The sequence below is a fragment of the Staurois parvus genome, unplaced genomic scaffold (assembly GCF_062004578.1).
Source record: "Staurois parvus isolate SC_StPar_1 unplaced genomic scaffold, SC_StPar_1.0 ptg000031l, whole genome shotgun sequence".
Taxonomy (NCBI): domain Eukaryota; kingdom Metazoa; phylum Chordata; class Amphibia; order Anura; family Ranidae; genus Staurois; species Staurois parvus.
In genome coordinates, this window is record NW_028317827.1 from 6221490 (window position 1) to 6249455 (window position 27966).

The following is a 27966-nucleotide window of genomic DNA, read 5'->3' on the forward strand; positions in this document are numbered from 1 at the left end:
TTCAGTGCTTAAAACAATATTAAACCCAAAAACAAAGATGTTTTCCTTTATTTCACCTGGTGATCCTGCCAGCAACACAATTCCTATCTTAGGGTGTCTTTATTCTGGATGAAGTAGTAAAGCAGACACCTGGACAGCAGCATTGTTGGTCTGGGAAGGGTAGTGTTAGACTAACAGACTTAGATGGCCTTGACTAAAAAAATTAAAGCTGAACTCCAGCTAACATTTTTAAGTAGTTACTGCAAACAGTTTTTATTTTCCTAATGGGTTAAAGCTTTTACATAAAAGCTGACCATTGTAAGCACCCCTGTCAAAGTAAAATGGTTTGTCTCAACTCTCCAACTGTTTCTTTGGACAGCTGGTTTGTTAAAGTAAGTTGGAAAATAACAGTTACTGGGCAAATCACCAGGTGAAAATAAGGAAAAAGGACTATAAAAGAAAACTAATGCAGCTACCACATCTAAGAATTGCTGAGCTGTAATGTAATACATTTTTGAGGGGTTAAGACCACCTTAAGAGCAGCTAACACAAGATTTCTGCAAGTACCTTTTATTTCACCAAATCCTCTTTTCTACCCCTGTTGATTCCCCAGATTCTAGGTGCCCATAGTACAGAAGCCTCTTCTCAATTTGCAGCTTTGCCATGTACCTCTGTCATTCCAGTTTTGACTGCTGGGGCACCTTGATAAGATCATGATATAGATAGCAAAGCTCCAAGCTAAAGCAAACAGTGAGGCCTATGTATAGAATGGCGCCAGAGTGCTCCCCGAAAAGGACGTGGTGAAAAATAAGGGTACTTGCAGTTTAAGATCTCTGCCGGGCTGTGATGCAAGCCGTAAGTTTTTGAAGGTCTTTAAAGTGACAGTGTCATGGGAAAACAAAACTGCTAGGAAGACTTCCTAATCCTGAAAGCGAGTGAGATACCCAAAGATAAGAGATGATATTTTTCATGAGACAAATATTCATCAATATAATTGTGTCTGCTTGTCCTTCCATTTTTCTTCTGTGGCATGTGGACATGCAGGAGACCCAGCAGGAGGTTCCAGTGGTTAGCTGCGGGCGGCTACACCATTGAAAGCAATGGATGCGAACAGGTCCTGCAGCTCATCGCGACAGCTGGCATGTGGTAGCTCAAGGAGCAGTTATCCGCAAAAGATCAGATCTGGATGCAAACGCTACATGTGCGATTACATGCGAGCTGCCAAGATTAGCTGCGGCAACTGTCGGCTTTACATTGCTTTAGAGCGCCCACAGCTAATCTCTGAGCATCCCTGCTGGGTCTCCCACATGCAATTGCTAAGAGCCTGATTCACAAGAGTGAATAGAGCCTTAATGTAATGCTGCCAAGTCCAGCTTTCACACCCATCCAGTACTATGATCCTAGGTTTCAAGCCAATGTCCCAGCAAACAGGAGCTGTGAGCAGGTATCATCAGTTGCAGGCTTATAGTGTACATAAAGTGTGGTAGATTATTCTATACTTTGCTTACTATGTACAGCACTTAAAAGACACTGGAGGTTTTTAAGATATTTGGCAACTGTTTGGATTGTGATTTTTTTTTTTAAGAAGATATTTGGCAACTGTTTGGATTGTGATTTTTTTTTTTCTTTCCTGCAGTGGGATGGTGTGGGCCCCATTCCTGGACTCTCTCAGTCTCCAAAAGGAGTTGAAATGCTCTGGCACCCCTCTGTAGTAAAGCCATATCTAACTCTTCTGGCCGAAAGCTCGAACCCAGCCACTTTAGAAGGTTCTGCTGGGTCTCTTCAGAATCTTTCTGCTGGGAACTGGAAGGTAATACATCACTGGCATGTTAATCAGTCTGAAGTGAGGTCACAGGGAGGTGCATTATGGTTGGTTGCTGCAGGCTGTTGCACTTTGTTCTTTATCAAGAGGAAAGAATTGCTTGTCATCTGAGGAGCTACAACATCCACAACTGTACGCCAGCTTAAATCTTGTAGTTCCCCATATATTTACCCATTCCTGCCCTTCATCGCATAGTGTGGATTTTTATATAAATGTGCTGGTGAGTTAGTCCTTTTATGTTTATATAAGATGATACCCAATAAATGTTATTGCTGCTACTTTCACTTTTATTTATTATTTTAAGTGTCTTCAGCCCCTTACTCTCAGGTACTTTTAAAGCTGATCCACTATAAAGCAATCAACCTTCAGGCTTGTGCTGATCTGAACGTTTGCATGTAGAGAAGAGCTAGATGCTAGACCATTTTGTTAAAATATAGCAAATTAAAAAAAAAACAAAAGTATACAAGCCATATTGTAGTTATTAAAAATTATAGTTCCTTTTCAATCTGCATCCTCTGTAATTTTTTATAAAAATCACTGCAATATGGTAACCTGGAGGCCTTCTTTGCACAGTTGGTCTACTGAACTCCCCCAGAAATGTAATTTCCTCTGTGTGATTGGCTCACTGATTTTCCCAGAAGTCTAGGTACTAAGATATACGTACATTTAGGCATCCTCTGCAAAGTCCTTCCAGCCCCAGGTCCAATCGCTGACAAACTCATGTAGACTCCACCTCCGCAACATCTCCAAAATACGTCCGTTCCTAACCCCGGAAACTACTAAGCAACTCATTCACTCCCTTATCATATCATGACTTGAATACTGTAACTCCCTCCTCACCGGCCTACCTCACCACAGGCTATCCCCGCTTCAGTCGATCCTGAATACTGCGGCCAGACTCATCCACCTTACCAACCGCTCCATATCCGCCACCCCCCCTCTGCCAATCCCTCCACTGGCTTCCGATTGCCCAACGGATTAAATTCAAAATGCTAACACTGACATACAAAGCTGTCCATAACACTGCCTCAAACTACATCACCGACCTGATATCCAAATACCACCCAAAACATACTCTCCGCTCCTCACAAGACCTCCTTCTCTCTACTTCCTGGTTTCCTCCTCCCATGCCCGTTTCCAGGACTTCTCCAGGGCTTCCCCCATCCTCTGGAACTCCATACCCCAATCCATCAGACTTTCACCTACTCTCCTCTTGGCGCACCCTGAAAACCCACCTCTTCAGGGAAGCCTACCCCGCCCTCAGCTAATTGCCGATCTCCTCCACTCTTCCTACCACTCCATCCCCCACAGCTATCCCTCCGGTACCACTATCCTCTCCCTCCTAGATTGTAAGCTCCAAGGAGCAGGGCCTTTGAACCCCTCATGTATCGCATTGTATTGTTATTGTACTGTCTCGTGTATTGTCTCCCATTGTAATGTACAGCGCTGAGCGAACTGTTGGCGCTATATAAATACTGTGTAATAATAATAATAAGAGTTATATTTTGGAGAGATACTCACTAAGGCTTCTTTCACATTGGTGGCACTGCTGCAGTCTACGGTGGATGGCGATGTTTTTGAGACACTACTGCCTCCTGAACGCCTGTTGTGTTTTTTTGTTTTTGTTTTTGTTTTTTTTGTTTTGTTTTTTAATTTTGGCTTGCATGGGATGTTACTGACATGGTGAAAATTTCATGTCAATAGCACCTATTGTCAAAATATTTACTGAGAAATTTTTTTTTTTAGTTTTGGATAGAGTACAGAAGGATTAGTACACCTGTCAGTTTTTATTGCTGTTTGTACCCCATTCTGGAGATTCACCCTCCCTATTTGCGCTGTTTACCATTATCATTGAAGGTGAAAGTAAAATATAATCCCAAATTCTAAGTTTTCTCTGGAAAAGTAATAAAGGGGAAGTTATCCAATTGGGACACTAGTTTTTGTGACCTGGGGGTCCCCAAGGAATTCCCTTAAAGTGCAGCTCCACCCAAAAGGGGAAGTTCCACTTTAAAGACTGGTCCCCCGCTCCCCATTAGAATTGGTACCTTTAGGGTGCGTGTACCCGAAATTGACAGGTACGCTCTCCCACTTCCGCTGTGATCGCCTAGATGGTCGTAAGCAGAAGTTGTCCTACATGACAGATCCCAGAAGACTACTGGACCATTCAAAAAGTGCAGCACAACTCACGCATGCACAGTGGGCCCCCAGCTGTGAAACTGCACAGCATGCTCTTAAGTTTTAAAGGGGTTAATATATAAATAATTTAAGAGGAAATGAATGGGTGAATGCATATTTATTCTTCATTATTTGTGGGGAGCACTAATGTTACTCAAAATTAGAAGAACCCTATATTTTTTTTTTTTTCAAATACAAGGAATTGTGACAACCTCTTTCAGGTTTTAATTGCTGTCTGTTTCCCATCTGGAGAGATATGCCTTCAGTATATGTTTTGGTGACAATTGTTGCCTGGACAGAAGGTTATGGGGAAGACACATTTTTTTCAGTTGTCACTGGACAAGGGTAGATGGGGATACAGCAGTTCAGGTGACAATGGTCAAAGAAGTAATTTCACCTCTTTTTGGAGAAATTTCCAGATGCTATTTTTGTCTCTCTTGGTCAATAATTCAGGTATAATCTGCCAGTTAGAAACATTAGAAAGGCAAGCAATAACCCTTCCCTTTTTTATCCAAAGCTTTAAGAACTTTTTGTCTAGAGTTCTACTTTATAGGAAGAAAAATGTATATACAAATGTAGTTTGTGTTGCAGTAATGTTTTTTTTTTTTTAATTACAAAAAATATGAAGATACATGTGCAGGCAAAAGAGGTTGTGTCTTTTCAATACACCTGGACAGTACAGAAATGATGATACAAAGTATGCAAAATTAGTAATTCACTCAATTTGGCTAAGGCTAGGTTCACACCTATGCAGTTTGCGTTTAATCTGTTTCTGTGGTGCGTTTTGCGTTTTTGATGTGTTTTGCGCGTTTTGTTTTCCTCCCAACTTGTTGCTGGGCAGATTAAAACGCATCAAAATCGCACTACATGAATTTCTGCAGCATCTCCATTGAAGTCTATGGAACCAAAATGCAATATTTTGCGTTTAAAAAAGTACCTGACCCTTTCCAAAAAACGTGATGTGAACGCGTCCCATAGAAAATCATGTTAAATGGACTGTAGTGTATTTCTGCAAAATGCAAAACGCACCACAAAATGCTTAGGTGTGAACCTAGACTTAAAGCGGAGTTCCACTCACTCTGAAAAAAAATAAATAAAAGTCAGCAGCTACAATAACTGACAGCTTGAGGCTTCACAGCTGGGTCCCCACTGCACATGCGCGAGTAGCGCTGCGCTTCCTGAATGGCCCCGTCGTCTTCTGGGACCTGTCACGTGTCTCACAAGACTACGAGGAGGGAGGGAACTTCCGCTTCCAATCACCTACCCCCCTCCCCCCAATTTTTAAAGTGGAACTTCCCCCTTTTGGGTGGAACTCTGCTTTAAGCTGGAAACCTGATTTGCCCTTGCAAAGTTTGAAAAATGGACACAGCATTCAACTACAGGAAAGTTTTGCAGGTTTTATTTACCACTTCAGTAATGTGTTTATCAGTTTTTGCCCCTTTTTTGTTTTTATTGTATTTCATTCAAACAGGTTCTAAATCAAGGTATGTTTCTTAAATGACAACTTATTTAAGTGGTGTAGTGCAGAGAAACCTAGTATCCAGTCATGAAGGGGTTAATGTTATATTTAATAAAGTGTTTATCTGCATAAAGCCTCTGGATATTACTTTCAGCTACCAGCAGTAAGGAATATTGGATAGCGGAGTAGAGATGACCGGTGAAGTATCTCCTCCCGGCACTGTAAGTAATCTGTCGTCTTTTCTGTGTCTATGCAGTTTGCAGCGTATATCAGAGCAGCTGTCAGGAAGGAAAAAGGACTGCCCATACTGGTAGAGCTGCTGAGGATGGATAACGACAGAGTGGTGTCTTCTGTGGCCACGGCATTGAGAAATATGGCGTTGGACGTCCGCAACAAAGAGCTAATTGGTACGTAGTGAAAGCTCAGGGATAGATGGCTGTATTGATTGCTTAGGTTTGTGCACTTGGTTTTACAAGATGATAAAATATTCCCATTTTATACTCATCCTTTATAGTAATCCATTTTGCTCATATTAACCCAAGGCAGAAACCTTACACTGACCCTGGACAACTAAGTGAGAGTAGAGATGCCGCAATTTCCCAGCTGTTTCCAACTGTTGGAGACCAAAGCAGACTTCATTTCACGGAAACTTGCTGTAGACAAATCCATATGCTTCCTGACTTTTTTTTTTAATGCTAGTTGTTCAGCTGTTATGCTGAACTTCTTGCTTAAAATGAATATAAGCCCAAAACAAAAAATCTTTTGTACGTAAGCTATAATAACGTGGAACTAAACCTTCACAGAATTGCTAAGAGGTTATTGGCTAGGAGAGACTTTGTATGTCTCTTCTGCCAATAAACCTCTCTTAACAGTTGTTGCTTTGCGCATACGGCTGCATAATGCAGTGTACAGTCCTGACCAAACAAAACTGTAAGCTGCCCAGAATGAAAGCTGATGTGCTGGGAAGGTGTGCAGAATTGCATTATCATTGGCTGAAGAGGGAAGAAGGCAGGCTAGAAAAATGGCAAAGATATCTGTATCGGCGACCGCAATCGTGAATCTGTCAGCCAGCGTCATAGGAGAGTAGATTAGGAAGCAAGTCTGCCATGACAAAATTTCCCTGCAGTGGGCAGTTTAGTTCCAGTTTTATGTAATTTTAAAGGTTGTTTTCCATTACGTTTTTAAATCTGCAGTTTTTTTATTTAAATGTTTGGTCATCCTGCAGTGGGTGCCCTTTCACTCCAGAATACAGTGCGGGAAACCCACGTTTTGTGCAACGCGTTCGAAACGCGCTGCAGTTGCAATCTGCAGCGGGTGTCATTGTTAACGACACCACAAATGCAGGTGGAAACACAGTGCGTTTGCCTGCCCCAGATTGCATGCTACAGAAATACCATGTGGTGTGGTTGCAGTGAGTTTTTTAAAGTAGTGCACTGTCTACTTTTGTTGCAGTCCAGTGTGATTAATGGGCTAAAATCGCACTGCATGCGAATTGAAATTCCTGGTGTGAACTGGCCCTGAAGGTCCTTTTTTGGGTGATGAAGTTCTGACTCCACGTTGTGCTCCTGTGTTTTCCACCAGCACATATAGTGATAATTTTGTTCTTAATTTACATAAAATAACAAGCGTCACAAACCAATAGGATACTAGTACAAAGCACTAGTAAACTAAAGATCATTCAAGCTGGGTTTACATCCGCTTTAAATACTGTTTCAGTCACCGAAAAAGTATATGGGTCCCGACTTCTGACTTCACTCTGACTCACTTGATGCATATTTGTGCCCGGCCAGGATATTGTCTTCAAATTTCACCCAGAGGAGCATTACTGCAGCCAGGCAACCAAAATATTTTAGAAGGATGCCTGTACCAACACACATTTGCTTATGCTGGCCATACATTATACAATTTTCTTGAGAATTTTACTTTAGATTTACCAAAAACCATATAACATGAGGTCAAACCTAAACAACACTTTCAATTGTATCCAATTAGGCCGGTCCTTGCACTACATAGTTGAAGGTAAATCTAAAGGAAATTGGTCAGAAAATTGTAAGAAAACTGTGTAGTGTATGGGCCAGCCTTAAGGCCTGATAGCCACAGACTGAGCTCAAACCTGTGACCTTAGCACAGAAAGTAGTGATGGAAAGCTTTTCCTTTGTTACCTTTTCACCATACTCCTGCATCACTCTCTTTTGACAATTTAAAGTCTTTTTTTTTTTTTTTTTTTTAGCTTCAGGTAGTGTGGAGAAAGGTTAGAACCTCTGTCAGGTTTTCACTGCAACTTGTGTCCCTGGTGGGGAGATTTATTCTTAATTTGTCAAAGTGACCCTGATAACTATGGTAGAAAGGTAACAGAAATACAAAATTTTACCTTCACCAGCATAGGAGATGATGGAAAACCTTTAAATGGGGATGACTCTGCTGATTGCAACTGATAGGGGTTTTTAACTATTTCACGCTCTGTTCAAAACTGGGGGATTTCCTTTTTTTTTTTTTTTTTGCTCTAGCTACTTTAACCCTTTTCTATCAACTTGAAACTGCAGCAGGATTTGCATAAATAACCCTGGTTTTTGGGTATTATCCAAGCACCAATAATGTTTCAGACCTTTTTTCCCCTTTTAAAAGATTTGTATACTACAGTTAAGTGCATATTTGATTTTTTTTATGCTATAGTGATCATGTGTCTTTGCCCATGTGTTCCCCTTATGCTCATGATTTTTTTATTCGATAGGCAAATATGCAATGCGGGACCTGGTGAATCGGCTTCCTGGTGGCAACGGCCCCAGCATTTTGTCAGATGACACGGTGGCTGCCATCTGCTGTGCTTTGCATGAGGTCACCAGCAAAAACATGGAGAACGCAAAGGCCTTGGCGGACACTGGAGGAATTGAGAAGTTAGTGAACATCACCAAAGGAAAAGGGGAAAGGCAAGTCTTCTACAGTGGTGTAATCAACTGGCCTAAAACAGACATTGTGTATAATAAGCACATAATGCCTCTGTACATTTCCCAGATAAAGTTGGGCCTTTTCTCTTGTACATCTGGTTACTTGTTGCTTTTAATTATTAATTTCTGAAAAGTTCTTGGCAGCACACTGCTCAGTGTAAATGAATGAGTAGAAGCTGTACTTTCTGAAATTCCATAAACTGCTCAGATTATCATCCATTTCTACAGTCATCTTTTCATTAATTCATGTTGCATCTTCATTAGAAACATCTGGCCATTTGGTTTCACAGCAGGAGTGAAGGGACAGCGAAGAGCCATGTTCTTATCAAAATTGGATTATCCTTTTTATTAGATTTAATCCAAATTCCATTTCTTTGCCTTCTCATGAGTCACGGTGCCCTGCCTGTGCACGGCTACATCCACATTTTAATACTGTTCGTCTCTGGTTTTACATTTCAAGGTATTGTGGATCGAATTTGCAGCTGGGGACAGTAGCTCAATAATGATTGGCAAGTTTTTCAACCATTTGAACTCTTAAATTGTCATGGGCATCTTGGTGTTTCCTGAAGGGTTTATGTTTTAGGACCAAGTCACACTACATGCGTTTCAGTTGCTTTTTTTCTGCATCCAAAACACACAGAAAGTAGGTTATATGGTTGTCATTGTCATAGTTCACATCACTGCTTACAGTTCCAGTACATTTCCGATGCAGAAAAAAAAGTAGAACAGGCTGCATTTTTCCTGCACAGAACTGTACTGAAACATAAAATGCATAAAACCACACCGGAATGCACCAAAACCACACTGAAATGCACATGTTCCTCTTTAAATTGAAGAAAAAGAGGGGGGGGGATGAACTGGAATGTCTCAAAAACATGCATGCAGAAACACATCTGGACTGCGTTTCTATAGTGAGAACTGACCCTTAATCTGTTACATAAATTCAGTGGTAACCAAAATAAAAAGCTTCTCTTAGCACTTCTCTTTTCTTAGCTCTAAAATAGAAGGCTCTTTTCTTAGCACTAAAGTATAAACTTGAGTTTTGAGATATTGGCACATCTGTCTTATATGACTATTTTAATGGACTGAATTATCCCTCATCAGCCAACAGACGTTACTATATGCCACAGGTCTCCAAACTGTGGCCTGTGGGCCAGATGCAGCCCTTTGTTTGCCCCTATGTGACCCTTAAGACACTTCCTCCCACTAAGGCACTATTTCTCCCACTGACACCAACAATAAAGCCATAGATGATTCGTGCTGAACCAGCCGAGAGTCGAACCATGTATGGGCAGGCTGAATGTACCCAAATCGATCAACTGACGTACAACAAGTCTACTGGATTTGAAATGTGATTATTGCAAGTGGCTATTAATGTCTTCTCCTGGCGGGGGTGACTTTCACCCCCCCCCCCCCGCTGGCAGAAGACAACAGCTCAGAGGGAGCGATTCCCCTGTGAGCACTGACTATGTTGATGGGAAAATCGAGCGAATTTCTGCAGAAAAGAAATTCACTCCATTTATGGCCTGCCTTAGGAATCATTCCTTCCAATGACACCAACAATAAGGCATCATTCCTTCCAATGACACCAATAATAAGGCATCATTCCTTCCATTGTCACCAGCAATGGGATATAATTCCTCCCACTGACACAAATGATTGAGCACTATTTCTTCCACTGAGACCAACAATGGGGCATAATTCTTCCCATTAATATAAATGGTGAACCACTATTCCTTCCTCTGACACCAAGGATGCGGCAATATTTCTCACACTAATACCAACAATGGGACACGATTTCTTTCCCACTGCCTGCAGGCACTAAGTAACGTTATAACTGACCACCAAGCCTAAGGGTCTGTTCACTCCCACTAGTACTGGGGCATTTCTACTCCTTGTGGTTACAGTCTGTCTTTCCTAAAGTCTAGTACACAGGCCCTTTGTTTAGAAAGTTTGCAGACCCCTGCTATCTACTGTGACTACTATAGTGATACATTTATCTCATTGTTTTATTTGGTGGACATGAAGAAACTCTATCATGAGAAAATAAAAATCGGAAATTCGATTGCTGCCCTTCCTTTGAAAATGCTGGATGTGGGGCTAATTATAGACCTCTCTCTCTCATCAAAATAGATATGAAAATCCTTACTAAAATTTTAACTAATTGCCTGAATTCCGTTCTCACCCGATTAAAAAAAGATCAGGTGGGCTTTGTCCCACATAGACAAGCTGGGGACGCCATTAAACATGTTCTACAATTACAACATTTAGCTCACACCTGCATGATCGACATGATGCTCTTGTTCCTAGATACTATTAAGGCTTTTGATACATTGTCCTGGCCCTATCTTATGTCTGTCCTCCTCCGCCACTATGGTTTCGGTCCATCCTTTCTGCGTTGGATCTCAGCCTTATATACAGACCCACAGGCTAAACTTAAATACTACGGCTTTGAATCCTCAACCTTTTGGGTCTGCAAGGGGACCAGACAAGGCTGGTCGCTTTCTCCATTGCTATTTATGCTGGCATTGGAACCATTGGCGGAGGCCGTTTGAACTCACCCAGATGTCACAGGGCTAGATGTGGCGGGCTCGCAACATAAAATTTCCTTGTTTGCTTATGATATACTATGGACACTAAGGAACCCAGGAGACGCCTTTGCTTCCCTTTCGGCCTTTATGTTAATCCTGCCAAATCTAAAACTATATCGTTGACCCTCCCTCCACCACTATTAGCGACTCTAAAAAATTAGTTTCCCTTTCAATGACTCCCAGTGCTGCCATATATGAGTGTCAGACTCACCTCATCCTACGATGGACTTTACCAAGCCAATTTCCTTTCATTATTTAAAGAATTGACAGACATGTTATCTTCAAGAGCTCATTTCCCGTTTTCGTGGTTTGGCAGAATTAACGCAATTCGCATGACTTATCTTCCCAAATTACTATACGTATTTCGTGTCTTGCCAGTTTCTGTTCCCCTACACATCTTACATATTCACCAATGTAAACTCCTGACATTTATCTGGGGCTCTTCACATCCTAGAATTAACAAACCGATTTTATTTGCCCGTAAGGTTAATGGAGGTGTATCCATTCCAAACCTTCACGCCTACAATCTGGCAGCTAATATTGCACCTCTTTTCCACCTTCATGAATCTCAAAATATCCCTCTGTGGGCCACAATAGATCTGATGGATTCTCACCTGACGCCACTTCCATCCCTACCTTGGCTCCCCCCTACTCATTGTCCTACGCACCTCAGTCCGACGTTAACACACACACACACTCCGACTATGGGATTCCGTTAAGTATTCAGCAGGTCTCATTTCATCACACCTTCCCTAATGCATCTTCTCCATAATCTGTTATTTCCCCCAAGTCTTGACAACTCAGGACAATTCACGTGGTGGGGGGCCCATGGTTTCAATTACATTAACTCTTTACTCTCCCCTACTAGGATTCTCACCTTTGACGCCTTTCAGTCGTCCTATAACATCCCACTGCGGGAGCATTTTGCTACCTTCAACTTCGCCATTTTATCACTACACTATTACGTCCACAACCCAAGCTGTACAGATTGACTCCTTTTGAAAGCCTCTGTAGAACCAGACCTCAGTCTCCAGGCCTGATATCACTGATCTAGTCTTCCATTATCTCCTATAGAAATCTCCCGCTACAACCCTATTGCCAGCCCTGGCAAAATGAATTGGGGGGTCGACTTGACCAGCAGTATTGGCAAATCATGACCCAAATGTTATCCAAATGCTCAAAGAATGTCCTTATTTTAAAAAATGCCTATAGAATCCTCTATAGGTGGTACTATACACCAGCTCGACTGGCCCGTTTCATCCCATCTTATTCACCAAATTGCTTCCGGGGTTGCCAACAAATCGGTACCATGGCCCACATTTGGTGGTCTTGTCCCAAGGTATGTAGACTCTGGGTCAGGGTCTATGCCCTCCTTCGCACTATGCTTCATGCAAATATTAAACGAGGTGCTTTTATTCAAACCAATTGCAGATCTACTTCGCCCTGAGTGACAATTGGCATCACATTTATTCACAGCCACCAAGTTGACAATTGCGAAGTCCCCCTCCTCAGTTTTGAAGCAGTCAAAAATCAGATGAACTTTATAATGGTTAATGAGAAGTTAACATCTATATACTGCTAGACACACATGATAAGTTCCTCCGGATTTGGCAGCCTTGGATTAACATAGCCCAGCCGTCTAGATTTGACAACACCCTTCTGTCGCTTTGATGACCTTCTCCTGTGCTCCCCCGAGACCCTTTTTCCTCTTCCTTCATTTTTTCTTTTTTCTCATCTACGCTTTTTTTATTTTGTAATTGAACTGAATATGATTTTTCTTTTTGTACAATCTCTGGACCCATTCTGGGCCCAAAGGATTGGTGTATCCACACTTCTATTGTGGGGTTATGCATAACGCTTTGCATGCTGTTCTCATGCCTGCCTACAGATTCAAACTAATGAATCTTAGGCCTTCACATGCTATTCAATATTGCACTTTAAGTATCTCATCATTTAATTACACATTGTAATTTCATTTTTTGTTTGCTTCTGTAACTCAGTGCATTTATTATGCTTCATGTTAACTAGAGGAACTGTATGTTTATTTCCTCTTCACTGTTATTTCTACCGTTTGGATTTATCTGATGACTTGACACTATCAATAATCTCCATTGTAGAAGAAAATGCTGGATGTGTGGCTGGGGCAAACTTCAATATGTTTGAATCACAGACTCTGAACAAGCATGCCCTAAATGAATGTCAGAACAACTTATCTTTACACTTGTTCACTGTCAGAGACTCTAAAAGCATTGAAGCCAAAACATCACTCTGATATCCAGGGAACTAATATTCTAATGGAGAGGTCAGAAATGGTAGCCCTGAAACGTTTCTGTCCAGTCATGTAAAGGTACTGAAGGAACCTCATATCTTACAGGTTGAATTGCAAAATCAGATATCACTAGTAGGTGACACTGCAGATGAAATCTAAACTCTCTCTTTGTAACAATAGGTTGCTGTTTGTAAAGCTCCTAGTCCTCCATTCAACTTTTCCTTTGGAGTGTAAGGAGTGTAAACAATTATCTGTAGTTCCTTGATCAGTTTCAGACTTCCAACTGACATTTAAATGCTTGAATGGCATTGGTGACTCTTTTTTTTTCCCACACACTGTGATAAATGAAGCCCTGCGTTTACTGTTGTGGGCTTTTTAATAATCTTTTTATGTTTGTTTTTTCTTACAGATCCTCTTTGAAAGTGGTGAAAGCAGCAGCCCAGGTGTTAAATACATTGTGGCAGTATCGAGACCTGCGCAGCATTTATAAAAAGGTACTTCTGTCACAAAATTCACATTCTACGTTTGTGTTATTACACTTTCATGTGTTCTAGAGTTATGTTGTGTTGCTAGATGGTTTCAGCAGAAATATCATTATATAATACAAATTACTTTTTTTTTTCCTCTGTTATATGACAATATTGCTGCACATGAGATCCAGACAATTCACTCACCCACTTCATGGGAATGAAGAGGGCATACAGTATCTCACAGAAGTCAGTACACCCCTCACTATTTTGTAAATATTTTATTATATTTTTTCATGTGACCACACTGAAGAAATGACACTTTGCTACAATGTAAAATAGTGAGTGTACAGCTTGTATAACAGTGTAAATTTGCTGTCCCTTCAAAATAACTCAACACACAGCCATTAATGTCTAAAAAGCTGGCAAGAAAAGTGAGTACACCTCTAAGTGAAAATATTTTGTGTGGCCACCATTATTTTCCAGCACTACCTTAACCCTCTTGGGCATGGAGTTCACCAGAGCTTCACAGGTTGCTATTGGAGTCCTCTTCCACTCCTCCATGACAACATCACGTAGCTGGAGAATGTTAGAGACCTTGCGCTCCTCCACCTTCTGTTTGAGGAATCCCCACAGATGCTCAGTAGGGTTTAGGTCTGGAGACATGCTTGGCCAGTCCATCACCTTTACCCTCAGCTTCTTTAGCAAGGCAGTGGTTGCCTTCGAGGTGTGTTTGGGGTCATTATCATGTTGGAATACTGCCCTACGGCCCAGTCTCAGAGGGAAGGGGATCATGCTCTGCTTCAATATGTCACAGTACATGTTGGCATTCATGGTTCCCTCAATGAACTGTAGCTCCCCAGTGCAGGCAGCACTCATGCAGCCCCAGACCATGACACTCCCACCACCATGTTTGACTGTAGGCAAGACACACTTGTCTTTGTACGCCTCACCTGGTTGCCGCCATACACGATTGACACCATCTGAACCAAATAAGTTTATCTTGGTTTCATCATGGTTCCAGTAATCCATGTCCTTAGTCTGCTTGTCTTCAGCAAACTGTTTGCGGGCTCCCTTGTGCATCATCTTTAGAAGAGGCTTTCTTCTGGGATGACAGCCACGCAGACCAATTTGATATAGTGTGCGGCATATTGTCTGAGCACTGACAGGGTGACCCCCTTCAACCTCTGAAGCAAGGCTGGCTGCACTCATACGTCTGTTTCTCAAAGACAACCTCTGGATATGACGCTGAGCATGAGGCCTGTTCTGAATGGAACCTCTCCTGTTAAACCGCTGTATGGTCTTGGCCACCGTGCTGCAGCTCAGTTTCAGGCTCTTAGCAATCTTTATGTGGAGCAAAAATTTTTTATTTCAGATCCTCAGAGAGTTCTTTACCATGAGGTGCCATGTTGAACTTCCAGTAACCAGTATGAGACAGTGAGAGCGATAACACCAAATTTAACACATCTGCTCCCCATTCACACCTGAGACCTTGTAACTAAGGAGTCACATGACACTGGAGAGGGAAAATGGCTATTTGGGCCCAATTTGGACATTTTCACTTAGGGGTGTACTCACTTTTGTTGCCAGCGGTTTAGACATTAATGGCTGTGTGTTGAGTTATTTTGAGGGGACAGCAAATTTACACTGTTATACAAGCTGTACACTCACTACGTCACATTGTAGCAAAGTGTCATTTCTTCAGTGTTGTGACATGGAAAGATAGAATAAAATATTTACAAAAATGTGAGGGGTGGACTCACGTCTGAGAGACACTGTAAGATGACATGATAGTATGTGGTCAGCAGGTACTGGTCCCTCTGCTTTGAAATGCTGCTTGCACATTCTTGCTGCTCTTGTCACTAGATCAGTATAGATTATATAAATTTATTTTTATGATATTCACATTTTGGGTCACAAACAAATACACAGATTTTTCTTATCTGTTCAATACAGTTCTTAGTTTTTGCTAATGAAAATTCCAGCACTATATGGTCTTCAACAGGCCGCCTTGTTTGTGAAGCCAGACTTTGTCAAATTAGATCACCAAGAGCTAATGACCTTGCTAAATCAGAACACTATTTGACATAGGACGTGCTGTAGCAGGAGAAATAAATGGTAAAACATTATGCCCAATGTCCCCTGAGCACAGATTCGTTTAATTGTTTGCAGTGTTTTCCTGAACCAGGACACAGGTCTACGCTACCTAAATAAGGCAGGTTAAAGTGTTTGTGCACCCATAATATTACTTGAAGAGTGGACTGAAAAGTTTATGTGCATGGTATTCTTTACTGGGATCAGGCTAAAGCCTGGTACACATGGGTGAATATCGATCGGTATCAGCTGGTTCAACAGAAACTGCACAACATTTGGCCCATGTATACAGCAGCCTGTCCGACAGAAGCAGGACTTTTGGGTATGCTGGAAAAACAGCAGCCGATCGACAATGCCCAGCTGGGAGAACGCTGTACTAACATCGCATAGTTAGTACAGCGAGCTCCTCACAAGCTCCTTCGTTTTTTCTTTCATTTAGCCCGCTGGGTTGAAAAAAAAAAAAAACTGCCTGTGTGTACCAGGCTTAAGTCTTGTAGCCATGTTCACACTCTAACTGCATTGATTTGACTTGGATCAGATAAAAAAAGCACAATGCTCTGCTATGCTGTGATTTGAAAAGGTTTAAATTTTACTTTTTTAAAAATAACATGATATACTTACCTGCTTTGTGCAAGGATTTTTCACAGAGCAGCCCTGATCCTCCTTTTCTCAGGTCCCTGCTGGAACTCCTGGCCTCTCATTGCAGGGGCCCCTCCTGGCCCCTGAACCACGTTGAATTTAGCATCTCTTTGCTTTTAACTGTAGAAGAGTAGAAAGAAAGGGGGGCCACATTGTTCCGGTCCTTGCTAGCTTTAATTCTAGCAGGAAAAAAAAAATACTACAAATGAACATATAGCCAGGCTTTGTTTTGGATAGAATGGAAGAGGGATCAGAACACCTGTCAGGTTATTGCTGTCCGTGCCCCCCCATTAGGGAGATTCACCATCTATTTGTCCTGTTTACTGTTATCACTAAAAGTGAAGTGAAAGAAAATCCCAAACTTTGGGTTGTCGCCCAAACAGGAATAAAGGGGAAATCTTCAAACTGGGACAATAGTTCTGGTGACAGCCAGCAATTCTCCTTACTTTTGAGGGATTTCCTCTCACTTCCTGTTTAGGCTATGGGACAACGTGAAGGGTAATTTACCCAATGGGACACAGATGACAAAAAAAACTAACCCTCCCTTATGCTATCCAAAATTAAAAAAAAATGTTTTTTGCATTTAGTTCTACTTTAAAAATCAATAAATAACCTTTATAGCACACCTTCACTAACCTCTGTAGCAGCAAGAACTGTGGGGAAAAAAAAAATCCTGAAAATGTTCAAGAGGCGATTTCTCTTGGCAGACTGCGAGCCTTCTAATGAAAACAAACACCATGTGATCTAAATTGTTCAGAAATTGACTGAAACTTGATTTTAGAGTCTCTATTGTAATCCTTGAGGACAAATTACTCCACAGCACTTGCTGCTACAGAGCTCAGTGAAGGTTTTTTTCAAAGTTCATTTACTGCTTGTAAAAATTATGTATATTATTATTTTTATACATGATTTATAAAATGCTAACAGTTTGCTCAGCTCTTTACAATATAAAGGGAGACAATACAACAATGACACAGTTCAAGACAGGAGGGCCCTGCTCCTGGGAAATTACAATCTATTAGGGAGGGGCTGGTGGAACAAAAGGTAAAGGCTATTAGCTGAAGGCAGGATAGGTTTCCCTGAAGAGAGATGTTTTCAGGGATCTCTTAAAAGTGGACAAAGTAGGTGATAGTCGGAAAGATTGGGATAGAGAGTTCCAGAGGATGGGGGAGGCTCTGAAGAAGTCCTAGAGACTAGCATGAGAGGAGGAGACAAGTGATTTGGAGAGCAGGAGGTCTTGGGAGAAACAAAGAGGACTATTTGGAGACAAGATTGGTGATGTAGTTTGGGGCAGAGTTATAAATGGCTTTATATGTTGTTAATGCTTTGAATTTTATTAGCTGGGCAATGGGAAGCCAGTGGAGAGGTTAGCAGAGAGGGATGGAGAGGTGGATGAGCATTCATGATAGACTGAAAAGGGGATAGCCTGTAATTAGGTAGGCTAATGAGGAGGGAGTTACAGTAGTCAAGGTGAGAGATAACCAGGGAGTGAATAAGTTGCTTAGTGGTTTCAATCTTTAAAAAGGGGACATATTTTGGAGAAGTTACGGAGTTGAAGTCTACAAGATTTGGACAGTGATTGGATTTGGGGCTGAAAGGACAGATGGGAGTCTAGTATTACACCTAGTACCCTGGCATGAGGGGAGGCACTGATGTATTATTGATCTTGATGGAGAAGCCAGGGGAGGGGGCACGGGCTAGAGGGAATATTATGAGCTCCGTTTTAGAAAGATTTAGTTTGAGGAAGTGGAGTGGAATCCATGCTGATATGTCAGTTAGTAATGCAAGAGGAGACTGAATACTTTAATGTATTTATTTTATTCACAGGTTCACTTTAAATCCTTCTGACTGGAGTTAATTTGGTCATAGACATGAAATACAAGTACTTATGAGAGGGCTAACTGTATATTTTAATGGTGTACATCAGCATTGGCGGTAGCTTACCTAAAAAATCTATTTGATTTTGCTCCCATCAAGCAGGTCCATGCATCACCACCAGGTTTTTAATACTTGTAAATTAGATTGTTCAGAGTGTAACATGTATAGTCAAATTTACTTGTATTTGAAGGAACACTATACATACATTTTCATAACAAATGGATTTTAAAGCGGAGTTCCACTCACACTGTAACAAAATAAAAGTATTTTATTAACAAAAGACTTTTAAAAAACAGCCACTCACTGCTGACTTTTAAAAAACAGCCACTCACCTGTCCCACGATCGCGTGGTGTCCTCCCCGCAGCCCGTTAAACCAGCCATCTGGTGTTCCACGCGTCGGCATCTTCAGTGTGGGCATTAGGCTGTGACAGCTTCCGGCTTCACAGCCGGGTGCCCACTGCGCATGCGCGAGTACCGCTGCGCTTCCTGAATGGCCCCGTAGTCTTCTGGGACCTGTCACGTGTCCCACAAGACTACGGGGAGGGAGGGAGCGTAGGAGGACAACTTCAGCCCCCCCTCGCTCCCGCTGCCCAAAGGTGCCACTCCTTATTGGGGCGCGGGGGCCAGTCTTTAAGGCGGAACTTCCCCTTTTGGGTGGAGCTCCACTTTAAATAGGCCGTCAGAACAGATGTTTAAAATAAATATCTGAATCAGTGTGAATCCGTATACGCACAACTGGCATCCTGTCTAATAGATCAAGAAAATAAATCTTACCTTGCAGGCCTTGCAGCTTTCTTTTTCCTACATTTGCAGCTGACATACAGAAATAGACTGCACATAAACGTTACACAAATTTCACACAATTTCTGTACAGCCGTGGGGATCTTTATATACACAGTTGTGAATGTTCTTCATAGCTCTGCCACATAATGTTTATAAATTAATTGTGGTGCCTTAATGTGTTTTTCTTTGCAGGATGGCTGGAATCAGTCTCATTTTATCACCCCAGTCTCCACATTAGAGCGTGACCGATTCAAATCCCACCCGTCTTTATCGACCACTAATCAGCAGATGTCACCCATAATCCAGTCAGGTGAGGAATGAATCACATGATACAAGGCAATGTCTGCACATAGCCAAAAGGAACAAGCATATCCTGAAACAGCACAAAGCCCTCCCCTGGACTATGTATCTGTCATAGAGTTGCAGATGCTCTTTTAACACGTGCTGATTTTGACAAGACTGTCTGATTCCAGTCCCTGCAGCTTTAGACTTTCTTTTCTATTAATGTGCTTCTGCAGTCATGGAGACAGTTTGACAGCAATCTAAGCTTTGCATGCCAAGATGTATTACTGAAACAATCACTGTGTGCCTAGGGCACGGCTTTACCTGAATTCTTCCCCAGACTGTTGTGTGTGTTCTGTTGGGTGTACCCACTTTCATTTAGTGTGGAGACATACAGAATCCGGCTTTGCTGAAATGGTCTTTTTTAAATCATGTTATACATTTTTAGGAAGCAAGAATTAAATTGTCAACCTTGCCCAATAACTGGTGTTTCTGTCACTGAACCCTTGTGGCTTCCTAGTTAACAGCTTGTATAAATAATACATTTGTAGTATATCATAAAGGGTCTGCACACTATAAATTGGTATTTCAGTTTTTGATAGCTTCTGGGGACTTAATCCACCTGACAGTTTTACTCAAGGTTTCTATTGGTGGGATCTCTTGCTGTCTGAGGATTTATCATTTATTTTATACTATGGAGAATGCAACCTGGTGCGCCATCACACCCAGATGGACAGGAACACCCAAAGCTCCCAGGTGAACAGGAACATTCTGAAGAATTATGGCAGGGTGATCTCACTGTTGAGTATCCAAGACTTTTAAAAGAAACTGACTTTGACCAAATGGCTCCACCTATCTAACTAGAATTTCACTTTTGGGCTGACCTGTCAGGTGCTGGGAGAGATACAGAGGATGGCATTGAAACCTTCTAACAATAACAGCTGCCTGGTTGCATACTTGTCATTGCCTCAAAAGTTTTAATCCATTGGATCAGCATGGCAGCCAGGCAGTTTGCACTTTCAGAAGGGGAGATCCACAAATTGAGACTCCATATTCTATTCAGGTTTCAGTTAAGACAAAAATAAAAAAAACCCTGAAATTAGAAACAATAGAAATATGACAAATAAACCAAGGATCAGTTTTTTTGCCCTTGGGCAAGCCCTGCATGGCTTTCCTATAATTCCATGCCAGGTCCTTTGGTATATATCAGTTTTTTAAAATTAGATCTTTCCTTCACCATTGCATCTCATAAAATGGATAGATTCATTATATGCAATTTTTAAAAATCAGTATTGGTGAAAGTTTAAGTATTTGCAGTCTTTGATTCAGTCATCATGGGAGGAAGGCTTAAAGTGAACTTGTCAACCATTATAAATCATAAGAACCTATTCACACCAGGCTGGTCTGCTGCAGTGCATTAAATACACAAACGTTGCATTAGGACAGCCTCTTCATTTAGATGGGCTGCCCAGTGCGCTACAGCATGCCAAAAATCGTGCATGCTGCATTTTGAGCAGTGCTCTGCAATATACCTTAATGCATTGGGCAGCAACAAAATTGTGCCGAGTAGGTGCATTGGGGTGTCATTCATAATGAATTATATGTTATGAAAACACACGTTAGTGTGCTTTGTGGTAAAGCAGCAAGATAGTATGAGTGGATTAAGAAGGTCGTGCCAAAGTGGCACTTTAAATTGTGGATGGATTTGGCTACAGCCATGTGTCAATGAGGAGCCCCATCCCCTGTCAGATGCTGCAACAGAGAACATCAGTTGGTCAGGCTAGAAAACATGTCCTAGTTACTACTGTTCCCCTGAAAGGTAAGCTGTTCTGACTACATCTGTCAACATTGCTTGTCTCCTCCTTTTCAAGTCACATGTGGAGCATAGCATTGCTGTGTGTGGTTGGCTTTTGCATTTACATCCACTCTCTCTCTTTGGCCAATGGGTCACTTAAGCGTGGATACCACAAGATGCTTTTGCTTGCTTGAAAACACACACACACACACACACACACACACACACACACACACACACACACACACACACACACACACACACACACACACACACACACACACACACACACACACACACACACACACACACACACACACACACACACACACACACACGTAACAGTGTCCAATAAAAAGGAGCTCTCCTATTACTGTAACAGGGAATGAGCAGTTGTCAGGGCTTAGCCATGAACTCAGGTCCACGTAACAAAGTAGAAACTAGAGGGGCTCGGGGAGATTCTCTGGCTAATAAAAGTTACAGGGACAGCTTTATCTCAATAATGTAATGCTAAAGCCAGGTTTTGATTTCAGTGATCATTCTATTCTGTACACATACAGTGCTCCGCATAAATGAGTACACCCCTTTTGAAAAGTAAGATTTTAGTCAATATCTCAATGAACACAAGAACAATTTCCAAACTTTTGACAAACCTGAGTTTTATAGAACATTTGTTTAGCTCATTACATGAAAGTAAAGTTAATATTATAACTTGGATTACAAAATCGTCAGTTTTACTTAAATTGATGCAAAAATAAATATACCCCACAACAAAAGTTACTCCATCTAGTATTTTGCATGACCTCCAAGATTTGTAAGGACAGCACAAAGTCTTCTAGGCATGGAATGAACAAGTTGGTGACATATTGCAACATCTATCTTTTTCTATTCTTCAAGAACGATATCTTGTAGACCCTGGGTGCTGGATGGAGAGTGATGCTCAACTTGTCTCTTCAGAATTCTCCATAGGTGCTCGATTGGGTTCAGATCAGGAGACATACTTGCCACTGAATCACTTTCACCTTGTTCTTCAGAAATGCAATAGTGGCCTTAGATGTGTTTTGGATCATTGTCAAGCTGGAAAAGTGCACGACGACCAAGGGCACAGAGTGATGATAGCATCTTCTTTCAATATAGAGCAGTACATCTGTGAATTCATGATACCATCAATGAAATGCAGCCCCACAGAAGGACACTGCCACCGCCATGTTTTACTGTAGGCACTATGCATTTTTCATTGTACTCCTCAGCTTTGCGACACCATACAGTTTTGAAGCCATCAAGTTCAAAAACATTTATTTTGGCCTCATCTCTCCAGAGTAAAGAATCCCAGTAGTCTTCTTTTTCACAATGGACCCTGGAAAATTCTAGGCAGGCTTTTTTGTGCATGTTCTTTAGGAGAGGCTTCCTTCATGTATGTCACCCATGCATGCCATTCCTCTGCAATGCATATGCCGTATTGTGTCACGGGAAACAGTCACCCCAGTTTGGCATTCTACTTCTTTAGCTAACTGCAGTGAACTTGCGTGGTGATTTTCTTCAACCCTTCTTATCAGAAGACACTCCTGTCGAGGTTGTAACTTCCATGGATGGCCTGGACGTCTCTGTGAGATCGTTGCAGTTCCATCTTTGTTAAATTTTTATATTACTTTTGCTACAGTATTCTGACTAATAAGTAAAGCTTTGCTGATCTTCTTGTAGCCTTTCTTGTGTAAAGAAATTATTTTGTTTCTCAAACCTTGTGACATTTCTCTTCCATGTGGTGCCATTGCTGACAGCTTGAAATGGGAAGGGGTTTTCTTTAAGTAACACCCTTTTATAATCAGCTGTGTGCTGGACACCTGTTTAATGATTAATTAGACTCAACTGTAGTTAAATTCTTGGTAATTAGGATTTTGTTGTCTAAAAGTTAGCTTTGCTCCTAAGACTTACATTAGGGTATATTCATTTTGCAACATGGTCTTGAATTAATTTGTTCGGAAAAATACTTTGTGTGTGCAAATTAAGAAATCTTGTTTGCGATCGATGGCCCGCATTTGTGGCAGTATTTTGTAGTATAGTGTCCCATAGAAAATGATTCTGAAAGGAAAGTAAAGGTTTTCTAACAAATCTGTTGGGGCATACTCATTTATGCTGAGCACTGTAGGCTCTCCATATACAGTCAGGTCCATAAATATTGGGACATCGACACAATTCTAACATTTTTGGCTCTATACACCACCACAATGGATTTGAAATGAAACAAACAAGATGTGCTTTACCTGCAGACTGTCCGATTTAATTTGAGGGTATTTACATCCAAATCAGGTGAACGGTGTAGGAATTACAACAGTTTGCATATGTGCCTCCCACTTGTTAAGGGACCAAAAGTAATGGGACAGAATAATAATCATAAATCAAACTTTCACTTTTTAGTACTTGGTTGCAAATCCTTTGCAGTCAATTACAGCCTGAAGTCTGGAACGCATAGACATCACCAGACGCTGGGTTTCATCCCTGGTGATGCTCTGCCAGGCCTCTACTGCAACTGTCTTCAGTTCCTGCTTGTTCTTGGGGCATTTTCCCTTCAGTTTTGTCTTCAGCAAGTGAAATGCATGCTCAATCGGATTCAGGTCAGGTGATTGACCTGGCCATTGCATAAGATTCCACTTCTTTCCCTTAAAAAACTCTTTGGTTGCTTTTGCAGTATGCTTTGGGTCATTGTCCATCTGCACTGTGAAGTGGCGTCCAATGAGTTGTGAAGCATTTGGCTGAATATGAGCAGATAATATTCCCGAAACACTTCAGAATTCATCCTGCTGCTTTTGTCAGCAGTCACATCATCAATAAATACAAGAGAACCAGTTCCATTGGCAGCCATACATGCCCACGCCATGACACTACCACCACCATGCTTCACTGATGAGGTGGTATGCTTAGGATCATGAGCAGTTCATTTCCTTCTCCATACTCTTCTCTTCCCATCACTTTGGTACAAGTTGATCTTGGTCTCATCTGTCCATAGGATATTGTTCCAGAACTGTGAAGGCTTTTTTAGATGTCGTTTGGCAAACTCTAATCTGGCCTTCCTGTTTTTGAGGCTCACCAATGGTTTCCATCTTGTGGTGAACCCTCTGTATTCACTCTGGTGAAGTCTTCTCTTGATTGTTGACTTTGACACACATACACCTACCTCCTGGAGAGTGTTCTTGATCTGGCCAACTGTTGTGAAGGGTGTTTTCTTCACCAGGGAAAGAATTCTTCAGTCTTCCACCACAGTTGCTTTGCGTGGTCTTCCGGGTCTTTTGGTGTTGCTGAGCTCACCGGTGCGTTCCTTCTTTTTAAGAATGTTCCAAACAGTTGTTTTGGCCACGCCTAATGTTTTTGCTATCTCTCTGATGGGTTTTGTTTTGTTTTTTCAGCCTAATGATGGCTTGCTTCACTGATAGTGACAGCTCTTTGGATCTCATCTTGAGAGTTGACAGCAACAGATTCCAAATGCAAATAGCACACTTGAAGTGAACTCTGGACCTTTTATCTGCTCATTGTAATTGCGATAATGAGGGAATAGCACACACCTGGCCATGGAACAGCTGGGAAGTCAATTGTCCCATTACTTTTGGTCCCTTAACAAGTGGGAGGCACATATGCAAAGTGTTGTAATTCCTACACCGTTCACCTGATTTGGATGTAAATACCCTCAAATTAAAGCTGACAGTCTGCAGTTACAGCACATCTTGTTTGTTTCATTTCAAATCCATTGTGGTGGTGTATAGAGCCAAAAATGTTAGAATTGTGTCAATGTCCCAATATTTATGGACCTGACTGTATATACCACACGTATCCTCCCTTTCCCCCCTCCTCATACTGCTGCCTCTGTAATGTACAAGATATATGCAGGATTACTTCTTAGAAGAATCTGAGACAGTCATTCATTGTGCTTGATAAGCTGTGATAATAAATCCAATATTAATAATGTTTTTTTTGTCACGGTACAGTGGGCAGCACATCATCCTCACCAGCACTGCTAGGCATCCGGGAGCCACACTCCGGCTATGAGAGAACACAGCCCTCTATGCAATACTACAACAGCCAAGGAGAATCCCTCGTTCACAAGGACATTTACAGTGGTAAGGGAACACTTGCTACCCTCTCATAAATCTAATAGTGTGGATTGTAAGTCCTGCTGTAGTAACTAATCAGAAGTCATCATAGGATTATCTGAAACTTCTTTTGGTTGGAGCACCATATTGCTTTTTAAAAAAATTCTCTTTAACTTAACTATAACTTTAATCAATTGCTGAGTACTAAAAATATACATATAGAGAGAGACATTTCCTACTCTGAAGCAGTGTTAAGTGATGAAGTTTATGAGGAATAGTGTCCAGGACAACTCTGCGTCAACCTGTGGCCAGGCTATAGTCATTCAGGGGTTAAAGGATAAGTTCACCTTTTCAAAAGAAAAAAAAAAAAATCAACAGCACCGTGGTAGTCCATTGAGGACTACAACCCGACAGCCACAAAGTCTGTTGGCAGTTGTAGTTTCCCATTCACAGAATACTGTGAATGAGTGATATGGATGGGTGGGCAGAGCCCCACACGGCCTCGTCTTTTTTTTCAATTGTGGCAGCAGAAACGAGGTGAAGATCCCCAATCTGCTGTCACAGCAGGGACTCAGGATGGCGTGGTGGCAGCTGCAGCAGTAACATGTTACATATTACATCCTGAATACGAGTGTAACATGTTAAAAAAGGTGAACTTATCCTTTGACTTATTCTTAACAGCTGTGCATGCACTTTAATACAAACCCTGTTAGACCTCTGTAATGGCAGGCACTGTGGAGCAATTCATCATTAAAGATCACAGCAGAGGTACTACAGTGCTTCATGTCATTCTTTCAGCAGCATAGCTTCCTTGCTCTCCGCTGCAAGCACTCAGAAGCTTAGCTCTTTCTTCTCTACTGTGTTTGTTAGAGATTGGAAGGCTGTTGAATTACTGCTGGGAGAAGTAGCTGAACTGCTAAGTCACTGTTGGGAGCTGAAGGCAGGGTGAGCTGAGCTGCTGTGAGAAACACTTGAATGACTTCAGTACTTTGTTGTGAGCTTGCAGGAAGCTTGATGAATTCTCAGGAGCTGTTATGTGGGTGTTAAATTCTCACATGCTATGTTAAAATTTGAACACTGTGTAAAATAGGTCTTGGTTCAGTATGTGATCGGGATCACTAAGGTATCTGCTTTTTAAGGCTTGAACTTGGGAGACTGCCATTGCTGACCCACCTCTGGAAATGTATGCTGCCAGGCAGTATCTGGCTTCATACTTAATGATTTGAGTACATATTTCCCATAAGCAGTATATCCCAAGCATGCTGTTTGTTCATTTATTTTTTACCTGTAGACTGCATTAAAGGTTTCCTTTTGATGGACACTCACTTCTGCTGTGCCTTGTTTTTTGTTTACTATTGTTTGTGTTTTTTTTGTAATTTCAGGGTTTTTATGGGAGATTTGTGCTACCTGTTTCTTACTTTAACACACATAAATATACAGCACCCAAAAGGTCATGGTGTCACATAAACCATTAAAGTGGAATTCTGTCCATATGATATATATATATATATAGACTGTTATGTGTTCCAAATAAAGTTTGTAGCAAATTGCTATCTTCCAGTTATGACCACTAGTCTGTTTAAGCAGTCTGCAGTTCAGTCTCCAACCAATCCTGTTGTCCCCGCCCCTCTCAAGATGTCCTTATATGCGTCATAATAGGTGCAGGTCCACATCATAAGGTTGGGATGTGGGTGCTGTTTTAAATGGCAAACTACATTATGTCACTGAAGAGCAGAGGACTAGGACTTTGGCTTTCAGGGGCCCATGGATTAAAGAATAACTAGACCCAAATGCAATATATTCTGGTTACAGTCCTTGGATGTGCTGGCTGCATTATTTTTATTTTCATGCTAAGAACATTTTCAGCAAATGCCTTGTCCTTTTCACTTTATATGAGCTACACAGAAAAATCTCTTCCTTCCTAGCTATCTTCTGAAAATGACCAATTGACCTACTCCTCAGTCAATGGAAATCATGAGATACAGACATGTTTGTAGTCCCGTGTCAGGAGAGCAGCCTAGTGTGACAACCATGTCTCCTGCCATAGATCAGTGGAGGTTTGATGTTGCCACCCAAAGACAGGAAATGTGTTATTTGCACGATGAAAGTGGTTCTACAGTCTGTGCTTTTTTTTGTTTTGGGGGGGGGTTACCTTAATGCAATCCCTGCATTAAGGTAAAAAAAACTCCCCACTACTTGTCCCCCCAACACCCTAAACACTTACCTGCCTCCTCTCATGATCCAGCACTGCTCTCTATTCCTGGTCTCACACTAAGAGCAGCTGTGTTCAAAAATTCCTAGTGTTAGCCAAACTCCTGTGAGGAGTGAGAGCGGGTGGGGCTTACTGGCGCTGTGTGCGTCTGGACACACACAGCTAGATCAAGAGCACACCTGCATGGGTGCCCCTTTAGTACTGCACTTCCTGTGGGGACAACCGGGGAGAGGGATGGAACAGACTGCGCCAGCGTGGAACTGCCAGAGAGGAGGTAAGGGACCACTCTGTGCAGTATCATTGCACAGAGCAAGTAAGATTATACATTAAGCTTGAAAAAAAGAAAAAAATTCAGCCACCACACCAGTGACTAGTAAGGTGCAATATATTACAATTTTCGGTTTTGGGTTTAGATACACTTTAGGTCAGTATAACACTGTGATGATATTGGTTGAACTGAATGGATTTGCGTCACTCATCAACCAGACTAAAG

The 27966-nt window shown here is 41.6% G+C and overlaps 1 protein-coding gene across 8 annotated transcripts in view; it reads left to right on the plus strand.

Annotated features, from left to right (window-relative positions):
• Window positions 1–27966, plus strand: part of PKP4 (plakophilin 4) — a 437166-nt gene that overhangs the window by 399949 nt on the left and 9251 nt on the right. For all 8 annotated transcript variants that reach the window (XM_089659730.1, XM_089659733.1, XM_089659734.1 and 5 more), the window contains 6 exons: window positions 1616–1789; window positions 5692–5842; window positions 8167–8362; window positions 13650–13734; window positions 19295–19412; window positions 25157–25288. In XM_089659730.1, the coding sequence (XP_089515856.1) occupies window positions 1616–1789; window positions 5692–5842; window positions 8167–8362; window positions 13650–13734; window positions 19295–19412; window positions 25157–25288 (856 nt within the window). The remainder of the gene's footprint in view (window positions 1–1615; window positions 1790–5691; window positions 5843–8166; window positions 8363–13649; window positions 13735–19294; window positions 19413–25156; window positions 25289–27966) is intronic.